Source organism: Artibeus jamaicensis, unplaced genomic scaffold (assembly GCF_021234435.1).
Source record: "Artibeus jamaicensis isolate MK-2021 breed Jamaican fruit bat unplaced genomic scaffold, CSHL_Jam_final contig_497, whole genome shotgun sequence".
Classification (NCBI taxonomy): domain Eukaryota; kingdom Metazoa; phylum Chordata; class Mammalia; order Chiroptera; family Phyllostomidae; genus Artibeus; species Artibeus jamaicensis.
The window spans coordinates 1,071,117-1,081,505 of record NW_026521863.1 but is presented as its reverse complement, the minus strand read 5'-3'; the positions used below and the strand labels follow the sequence as shown (position 1 = coordinate 1,081,505).

The following is a 10,389-nucleotide window of genomic DNA, read 5'->3' as shown; positions in this document are numbered from 1 at the left end:
CCAGCACCTCTGGGACCCAGCTCCGCCGGCCCGAGCGTTCTGCCGTGGGAAGCCAGACCCGCCGCACTCGGCCGGGATCCCCGCGGTCGTGCGGGCTGGCGGCGCAGCTGCGCGATGCGGCGCGCGCAGCAGCACCTAGTGGAGGCCGCCCGAGGTGCGGCCGCAGCGGCGGCGGCGCGCGTGCGCAGGCACGCGGCGCGGCAGCGCGCACGGCGGGCGGGGCGACACGGCGCGGCGCGTGCGGGCGCTCAGGGCGCACACCGGCCGGCGGGGCTGACGCGGGCGGGCCGGCTGAGGAGGCTGAGGAACCCGCGGAGCCGGGAGCGGGAAGCCGAGGGACCGCGGGCGCCCGAGGAGCCCGCGGAGACCGAGGAACGCGGGGCGGCGGCGCGAAGGCGGCCAAGCGCGGGGAGCCGGGCCGTGGACCTGTGGGTGCGCGTGCCGCCCGGCCCCACCCGCGTCCGCGCCCCCGGCCCCGACCCCCGCTGCGCCCGGGCCGAGGAGCGCGGCCGCGAGGATGACGACGGGCTGTCGCGACGAGGAGCGGCGGAAGCTGGCCGACATAATCCACCACTGGAACGCCAACCGGCTGGACCTGTTCGAGATCAGCCAGCCCACCGAGGTGCGCGCGGCCGGCGCCGGCCTCCCCCCTCCTGCACCTCCCCCTCCGCGGACGCCCCCCCCTCCGCCGGACCCCCGCCCCCCGGGACCCTCGCCTCGGGCCGTCCCTGCACCCGGCGTCCCCCTTCCCGCGCCCCCGGGTGGCCGCGCGGGCCGGCGCGGGTGGAGCGCGGTCACCTGTGCCCATGGCCGCCGGGCGGGAGCCGTGGGCCGGTGGAGGTCGGGGGCTGGGGCGGGCTCTGTGTCCGGAGGTGGGGGTCTTGGGCCGGGTGCGGGGTCGCAGGCCAGGGTCTGGGTCTCGGGTCCAGTAGGGGGCGCGGGCCGGGCCTGGGGTCGCAGGCCGGGTCGGGGTCGCGGGCCCAGGGAGGGTCGAGGGCGGGCGGGAGTTTTGGGCCGGGGGCGTGGTCTCGGGCTCCGCTGGGTTGGGGAAGCCTGGGTCCGGAGGTCGGGGTCGCGGGCCCTGGCAGGGGTCGCGGGTCGGGGCCGGGTCTGCGCCGAGTCCGCGCGGAGGCCGTCCCGGGGTCCTGCTGCGAGAGGAGGGCGTGGTCGGGCGTTATTTTATCTCCTCTCGCCGCGATCCCGGCCCGGGGCTCGCGGCGCCTTGACTGTGGGCCACACAGACCTTTGTCATTTGAGAGAGCATGTGACCGGCGGTGTTTTGCTTCAGTGGGTTTGGAAACTTAGGGGTTGCCAGCCGCGAGAGTAAAGCAAATATCAGGAAACTTGTTCTGATTGTGCGGGTTTGCTGATAACGCGGCCGGGAATTGAACTCCAGTGGAAAAAAAAAGGGGCTTCTGCCATTCGTTGCCTGCAGCTCAGGTTGAAGGAAGAGCGCCCCTCCCCCAGCGGGCTGGTCGGGCTTCCCAGGGCGGCGCGGCCCGGGGGCGGGGGCGGGGGTGGGCGTCCGGGGGCGGGGGCTCGGGCCTCCGCCTGCCGGAGGCTGTTCCGCGCTGCCCTGCGGCGGGGTGGCGCGTACTGGGCGTCCTCCTGAGGAAAGGAGGAAATCGCACTTGCTGCGGGTCCGGGACAATGGTCGTTGTTTGTAGCAAAACCACTGAGAGTCGACCAGTGTTTTAGAGAATGGGGTTGAGCGCCAATGGGTAGGGATGGGTGTGTGTGGGTGGCAGACCCTGTGAAATCGTTTCCCAACAAAAACGTTCAGGGTTGTGTTTCATTCCTAAGTTGTAGCTGTTGAATGAAGTTTACCAACAAGAAACACGTCTTTCGCAGGGTTTGTGCCCTCTCAGGCCAGTGTTTTAATAGCATGCATTTTTTATTTGCTTTCATAAGTAATTCAAAGTTAGTGTTACTTGGGAATCATCCGTTTTTGGCAAATTTGAACATTCTCATGAAACCTGATTCCTTTTCTTATCCTGAAACCCCAGTTTGTATTTCTGAGTGCAGTGGACGGCTACCTGTTTACACCGAGTGGTGTTCCCTGGGGTGGGAAGGGCTCCATTCCTCTGCCGTCCTCCTGCGCTCCCACTGAGGGGGTTCGGGCTTCGTGAGGGAGCTATGGCTGGGAGGGGGGTGTGGGGGTATATGGTCCTGGGATTTTGGTCTTTCCCGGCCCCTCTGTGATGCTGGGGGGGTGGGCAGGCAGGCCAGGGCAGGAGCCCACGACCCCTGCTCCCTGACCACCTCTCCCTCGCACTGTGTTGCCAGAGTCGTTGTTTGGTGTGTGTGTGTTTTGTTACTGTGTCCTGAGCAGGTTTAAAGTAGGCTGTGCTAAATAAGCTGCGGTGTTTGGCAGTTAGATACATTAAATGCATCTCTGATTTACAGTACTTTCACTTAGGGCTTATCAGGCCAGAACCCCATTGTGGGTTATTAGGTTCACCTTGCAGTCCGGGTATGTGGAGTGAGCCCTTGGGGAGTCAGATGCGGGTGATGCACCCTCACATGCTGGGAGGTGCCCATCCCGGCATGTCTTATGGACGGTCACATGTGATGGTGTGGCCCTCAGGGTCGGGTTGTCTTCCAGAATAATGAGGTCGTTTTCTTTATCTCTGGTTCAAAACGTGGGGATGTAAAATATTAATCATGGTATGTAGTTGTGTTATCTTTCTGTTTGAATGGGTCCATTTATAATGTTGTTTGAGAGATTTCCCAAAGCTGGTTGGGAAAAGGAATATTTTTTCAGTTTAGTAGCAGATAATTCAGTTCACTCTGTAGGATTTTAAATTGAGATTGAGTTGGTATTTAAAAAATCATAACAAATTATAGTTCATTGATTTCGTTAAGCTCTGTTTTAAGCAACCATTGTTCTCCCTTTTCTCTGTTTTGGGACAAGGGTGGCCGTTGAAGTGAGACCGACCTGTTTTGTGGGGAGCCGCTGTGTCCGGCTGCTCTGCAGTGACAAGGAGGTGCCGTGTGCGTGTGTGTTGAAACAAAGCAGAAGTTGAAGCACTTTTTTGGAAAACGAAGATTTCACTTAGTAGTTTTTCTCCCCACTTATACACAAACATTTCTGTTTTCAGAGATGGTCTCCAGGATTGTGTTAGAGGGCTTTTTGTGATGAAATAAATTACTTTTAAATGTTCATGTTGTTTTTCTTTTTTTAGCTATTCAGTATCTAGGTCACACTTTCTGTCACATGTTCTGGAGAACCTTTGCATACTTTTTTTCGTGTCTTGGAAGGAAGTTTGCATCAAGCCTGTTGTATCTTTCATTATGATGTAGGTAAGCTTGTCTCATGATTCCCTGAATCAGTATTTCAAGCCCAACAGTTTCACTTTGCTTTATCTAAACTTGTCTGAAAGTTTCTACCATCTTGATGAGTTTTTATTCTATTTGGCCATCACAAATTATATTTCTTACTTTTCTATGAGAATGCTATCCCTGTAATGGCCTTTATTATATTCAACAAATGTTGAACAAATCTGTGGAGCTTGATTCGTAGGAATAAGAAGTAAGCCTTATGTTTATATATTTTGGTAATCTCTGTGTGTGTGTGGGAGGGTGTACTTGTGGTTTATTTTCTTTTGTTTGCCTTCTTGCTGGGTTCAGTGGTCAGTATCTGTTAGCAAATTTCATCACTGTCGATCAGCTCTGATTGGTGGTTTCAGGCAGCCTTGCTAAGCACTGATAATTCTGTGGTGGATCTTCAGGGAGATGATAGGCTTGGCTTTTGGATTAGATTTACTTTTTACGAAAATCAGAATGTTTCAAAACCAGCCTCTTTATGTTTGCTTTTCTCCCTTCATCCTGACGTTTGTGTGTAAAAGGAGGGCTTCCAAAGGAGAAGCAGGTAGTATTTTATCATTGCACGGCTTTCAGCCCCTGCCTCACTTCGGTCCCAGAGTCTTTGGAATTTCAAATGAAAATTCACTGTCTAAAATCACCGTTGACATATATCACCGTTGACATATATCACCGGGAGATTGATTGAAAGCTGAATTATGGTCTTGATTATTGTGGGAAATTGGAACTCTTAATACAAACTTCTTACTAATACAGACTTCTTACTAATACAGACTTCTTAAAGCTGTGTAGTCCTGTCCTTTTCTTATTTTTAGTATTAAGGCTTTACTTCTTTTAGGGATTTCTAAGAACGTGTTATGGGTGAGTGTTCCTCGCCACCCTGCTTCTCATCACCTGCTTGGGAGAGGTTCCCTGTCGCTCTCCTGCTGGCGGAGCCTTGGGCTCCCCCGTGTCCCTCCGCCGTGGCGTGTGGAGGTGCGAGCGTGGAGTCCTGCTCTTAAAAACGGGCTGATGTCCGTCATCTGGTAGGTGTTCAGTGCATATCTTGTGGAGAAGATGTATCGAATATTGCTTTCTTTGTACTGACGAAACGTCAGGTATGTGCTCTTATGAAAAGTGAAATCGTGTGTTAGGCTACTACTATTAAAGACGTTGTTTTCGAGTTTCATTCTTTTGTAGAAAAGTTACTACTAAATGCAAGAACTATGCCAGGTAGGTAGTTGACCACTTTTCTCCAAGAGACATTATATTTTTTAAAGTCATTTATTTTGTTGCTGTTTCTTGAGTCCCTTGCCTTTTTTGCAGTGATGGGAAAAATAACCTAGAATTTGTGTGGGCACCCACGTAGACTTGATTCAAGGGGAGTGTGTCGTTTGAATGTGGGGTTGACCTTGAGGAGCACTGTGGTGGGTCCCTGTTACCCACAGGTGTGTGTGTGAAACCTTGCCTCCGGCCTGTCAGCAGAGGTGGGGTGGGCAGGCCTCTGGTCAAGTCCAGTGCGTGAGTGCCCAGCCCACAGCCGGGTCTGGGTTCCAGACAGAGCTTAGGTTGTAGTTCAGCTGGGCCCTCCAGCCGACCGGCGTTGGGGACCACTTTGAAACTGGTGCTTGTGTTTGACACACTGGTGCTTTAGAAGCTCTTGTTTCCTGGTGACTAGTGTGTATATAGTGAGATGGTTGCCAGTGGTGTGTTTTAGTATTTACAGGCCTATCTGTTCCTTTTTTCCTGTTTGCTTTTATAACTTGAGTCTCGGTGGTAGTTATAACCTTTGATTCCTGGAATAACTGATTAAGGTTTCTGTTTGTCCGGGTGTGTGTTGGTGAGTCTGAGGTGAAGACCTTGCCTAACCTTGTTAAATTTACCATCTTCCTGCCAACGAGAAAGAATTTTACTTGATGCAATTTGTAAAGAATGCAGCGTAAATGTAACTACAGGCTTTTCTAGAACCAGCAAATTTTGGATTTGGTTAATGGTAGAATAGCAGTACTAGTAGTTTTTTCATGTTCTTGAAAAAAAATATGAGTCAGAGGCTCAGGATATGGAACTAAACTGATGGGAAGCTTCAGAAAAAAGGGTTTAAGGTTTTGTCTTTGAGGATTTGACTTAGCAATTACAGTGTGTAAAGCATTATTACTCAGCGTTGGTTGCTAATTCTGGTGGCACAGGTTAATTTGTCTATAAATAGTGTTCCCAGACCTGAACTCTGGCACCATGTCACAGGATACTGATAAATAATACAGCTATTTTGACAGAAACCTGTTTTCCTTTATGATAAGTAAACTATATATGCAAGTAATATCTAGGGAACATGAAATTGAACTGACCTCTTAATCGTCAGTTATTTTCTATGAGGTGTAGTGTTGGTTTTCGTCCAGAACTTCGCTGACCCCGTTAGGATGCACACGCTCCCCTTGGCGCCCTCCCACGGGTGGAAGCCCATCTGGCCCAAACTCACACTTGTGCGTTCGAGAATGGGCAGCGCACCGGGTGCCGCAGACCCATCAACCAACCAGCGCTGGACTTGGTCTGCCCGTGGACAGCCGGGCAGGGCCTGTTCCCTGCCTGTTCCAGTCGGTGTCCCCACACTTGGGAGGTGAAAGCAGGCGTGGGCATGCTGTGGGAGCCGGACTGTCTTTGTGCATGAGCTACATGTGCTACGGATGTGGGCCGTGGGAGGTTTTGTCCCAGCAGCCGTAAGAATATGAAACCTCGCCCATCTGGGGCAGATCTGATTGACCCGAGCCTTTGTCATTGACTTAGTGGCTGCGTTTTGTATGGTGAGGGAGTGAGCAGGGAGTGAGCACAGGTGGGAGCAGGTCGTTCGGAGGCAGGGGTGTCTTCCCAGGACACGTTGGTTTCTGACGGTGAGGGTGGTCGGTGTTTCATACTCGCAGGCCATAACTGTGTGTTGTGAAAGAAAGTACTTAGAGGAGCTGGGGTTGAGTAGTTTGCTGTGACTGGAAAATAGCCAACGTTTCTGTAATTTTACTCAAAAGAAACTTATGATAAATTAGTGCTAAGGACAGTTAAGGCGTATTGCTCACAGAAAACGAGATGTGCGCTTTTGTCACACTCATCTGCATGGCTGTGTCTGTAGGTTCAATCTGCACAGCATGCTTTGCTGCCTAGCTGCGGTCGTGATAGTTTGGGGACCTGTGGGACATTCCTGTGGTGAATAATTCAGCCAGGACCGGAGGCACACACTGAGACCGTCCCCACTAACGGTAGGTGTGAACAAGATGAGCTTGCTTCAGACGGTTGTTCTGTTCTGAGTCTTAAGGTTTGCACCTCAAGTTTACTAGTGATGCCAGTGCCCTGGTGATGTAGGCGGACTGGACGAGGTCATTCTCACAGGGTATCAGGCGGTTTCCCATGTTTCTAGAACCATCCCCTGTTCGGCTGGGAGGAGCAGACTGAAGGAGGCTGTCTCACTCTGCCACCCCGTGTGCTGAGAACACTTGTTTCCAAGTGAGGTTTTGTCTTGCTTCCAAAAACTCCACCAAAAGGTCTCACTGTTTTTCGTAATAACCGCGTGGGACCCCAGAATCTGGGCCCGTGAACCAGTGCTCGTCTGTTCCTGTTGTCTGGTGCTGCACTTGCTCGTCGTGAGCGGTGCGGTCAGCTTCTTGTCCTCGGAAGCACAGCTTGCGGTGCCTGTCGCCGGGGCTCGTGCCTGTCCCGCTGAGAGGAGGGCCAGACTCCTGCTCCTTGCAAACGGAACCCGCTCGTTCCTGCCACTCGTTCCTGCCAAGAACGTGCTTTCTCTTCACCCTTGTTTGCTGGTCCTGGTACTCCCACGGTGACCTACTTATCATTCTCTTGGTATTTCCTGATTTTTTACAGGAGAACCAGTAAGGTTTCTAGGTTATAGTTTCTTTTTACGCCACTGTTGCCAGTTTTTGGTCCCAAGACTTGAGATGGCTGGTCCCCTCTTGCTCTGAATATGGTTCCTTCTTAGTGGGGAATGTGAGTGGGAGCAACATGGTGACCGGTGTCCGGCACTCCCTGCCATCTAACAGCAGCGTGCCCTCACGTGCGTGAGCGTGCCCTTCGGGCAGTTGTCCCGCAGACAGGTTCCTTTTGGGCGGGTAGTGACATTGGTATCGCAGTAAGTTTCTCAGTGCTCCAGACGTCTGGAAGGATGCTTGTAAAGTATACCATGATTTCACGTGGCCTCTTTAATGGCCCTGAGGTTACATGACATGACATTTTTCACATGAATGAGCTTTCGTATTGGCAAAAACTCGGGGAGGTTATTTTTAAGAGACTGGTAATAACAGTAAGAATCGGTTTTATGGTGGTTCCTAGTTTGAGCCCAGGTGCTTTCTTGTCATTTCTGGTGCAAATTCTCCTCAGGAAGATTCTTGACTACGTTCCACATTGTGTTGTTATATTGCAGTCTGTCTCTCTGTCTTGTACTCTGAATAGATTTTTTACCTGTTCATGGTGTTGTGCTGTTACATGTTGGCCATTTGACAAATATTGTTTCAGTGATTTATATTGATTTTCAAGTGTTGACATGTTTCTTTAAACAGTATCAGGATGTCACATTTGTTGATGTCCCCACCAATCTGAAAAATCTTAAGTATTTGGAAGTTCTTGGTAGATACAAGTTTTCAGGAATGTAATTTCCTATCAAAGCTCAGATGTTACTACTGACCACACTCGAAGGTGTGGGCTGTCTTCACTCGTTTCCAAAACAGGGCCCGCTGCTGCCCGGGCAGCGGTCGGCAGCGCTCCTCTCACGTACGTGTGGCGTCTGGGGAAAGGCTGGCTCACGCCCAGCTGCTCAGGGGCTTCTTCTGGAGACACCAGAGCTTTGGGGTGCAGCCCGAGTCCGCTTCCCCCTTGCCTGGTGGTCCGTGCAAATGCCCGCACAGCAGCGTGAGACGTGCCAGCCTCACGGTGACCTGATAGGGTCCAACGGGGTGTGGGCTCCAGCCTGTGAGCTGCTGCCCAGGGTATTTAGCGGGGGGTTTAAGAATTTTGGTTTCAGTGCATTAAACAGTTCTAATGTAGCTATTAAAGTCTGTATTTTACGGCATTTTCCAGCTAGGGGTGTAAAGTTAGCACATGTAACACCTAACATGAGGAAAGGTAGATGTGAATGTATATTGATTTGTTATTTTACTTGTAATATATTGGATTATTTTCTCCATTATTAGTGCCTATTTTAGTTTCTTAGCAGTGAGATGCAAGCGTTCATATTTTGTTGTTGAAGAGCACTGGTCACAGCCTGCTGGTCGTGGCGTCTGCTCTGAGCGACTCAGGGTACAGCCTGCGCCTCTCCTACTCCTGGGTCAGTTTCTAGTTCAGAGAACGGAGGTGTCCGATGTGTTCCAGGCGACGGGGTGGGGGTGCGCTTGCCGTGGGCTGTGTCCTCAGGCCCTGGTCTGTCCTGCGGTCCCCCCTCCCCACTAACCTCTGAGCCATGCCAGCTGTGGGCCGTGAGGGTGTCTGTTGTTTTTGGTTGTATTTTCCCTGAGCCGCGTCGGATTTCCTGGGCGAAAGACAGACATGCGGGCACAGACAGGTCATAGTTATGTTCTAAACCTGCTTTACACCAGAGGATTTTTAATACTTCAAAATAATAGCTGAATATATTACTTTTTAAAATGCATGTGTTGAAAACAAGTGTTAGAATATTGAGTTTTATGTGAAAGATTAGCAGATCTTAAGGTTAATTTATAATTTAGCTGCTTGGTGGCACCTTGTTTTGCGACAAATACTGTGTTAATTCATGGTTAGTGTAAGTTCATTTTGAAATTTTGGTGACCATTTTCTGTTTACAGTTAGCATTACAAATTACTTTGGTGATTTTAACCACTTAGTGAAATGTGTTTATTGATAAACATTGTTTTAATTTATCAGGATAATAAACTACAGATAAGAAATCTTGACTGCCAGGAAGCAGAGTTGACAGTGACTCCCTGGCCGGTCCCTTGAGCCTCTGCACAGTCATTCAGCAGGAGGAGCCAGTGCAGAGCACCATGGACAGTGTTCTTTCCACTTCCTACGGCTGGGACTCGAACCATTCACAATGTGTTTTTAATTCAAGTTTGGCACAGGTGACCTTGTTGAGTTCATGGTACAGTTAATATGTTTTATGCCAGACCTGATTTCAGTTTTAAGACGTAATTTTTATTATTACCCTTAAGAAGTTGTTACTTTGGGGGAGTGTCAAGGACAATAAAATTAAGACCAGTAAACCTGGGGCCCTGGCAGGGTGGCGCGGTTGGTTAGAATGTTGCCGCTCCAAGGTTGTGGGCTCAGCCCTTGGTCAGGGCACAGACAGGCATCAACAGCGATGCGTCAGCAGGTGGGAAAACAGACTGGTGTTTCACCCTCCCAAGTCAGTTAGTTTTTTTTTAAAAGCCAGTAAATCTGGAAAAGCATTAAAAATATTTATGATGTTATGTTTACCTCACTGTAGCAAGGTTATACACTTAAAATTTTATTTTTTCTGCTGTGAAAATAATATACTTATTTTAAAATATTTGGAAAATGCTTGGCGTTTGAATGTATGTTTAGTTGTGTCTGGTTATTAAGTATTTGTGCTTTTAGCCACTACTCAGTTGTGGTGTTTCTTAACCAATCATGTGTCTGTTAGGAGTTCAGTTTTTAAAAGCTAGGTAGGTTATTCTGGTAATTGTTATACTTAACACTGGCTTGGCCAAAAAGTCTGTTACATTTTTTTCCCTAAGATAAAAGACACGTTTTTCATTGTCACCAGTAACTTGATTGACATGGGTATTTTGAGTGTCGGCGCTCTCCTGCTATTGGCTGACAGTGGGCAGAGGCCAGGGCGCTGCTGAGCATCTTCCAGTGCACCAGGCAGCCCCACAGCAGGGGGTTGTTTGGCCAGAATGTCAGTTGTACCAAGACACTTCGCAAACCACTTGTGACTTGTTCGATCAGTCATGGCACCTACTCCATACATGGCACAAACCTTTTTTTGCATTTGTTGTATTTTTACCTTTCTTGAAATAATAAAGCATAATATGCCAAAAATGTCATGTATTCCCTTCCATCTTCAGTGTTAAAATGGCTGCAGAAAAATTCACC

General features: G+C 50.1%; 1 protein-coding gene across 19 annotated transcripts in view; it reads left to right on the top strand.

The window, feature by feature from the left end:
• The first annotated feature begins 230 nt into the window (after positions 1 to 230).
• Positions 231 to 10,389, top strand: part of AFDN (afadin, adherens junction formation factor) — a 107,045-nt gene continuing 96,886 nt past the window's right edge. For 10 of the 19 annotated variants that reach the window (XM_037126119.2, XM_053668797.1, XM_037126115.2 and 7 more), the window contains exon 1: positions 232 to 622. In XM_037126119.2, coding sequence (XP_036982014.2) covers positions 518 to 622 — 105 coding nt within the window. In that variant the 5' untranslated portion in view covers positions 232 to 517. Of the gene's footprint in view, positions 623 to 10,389 lie in introns of all 19 variants that reach the window. The other 9 variants (XM_037126109.2, XM_037126102.2, XM_037126103.2 and 6 more) reach the window with 1 other exon arrangement.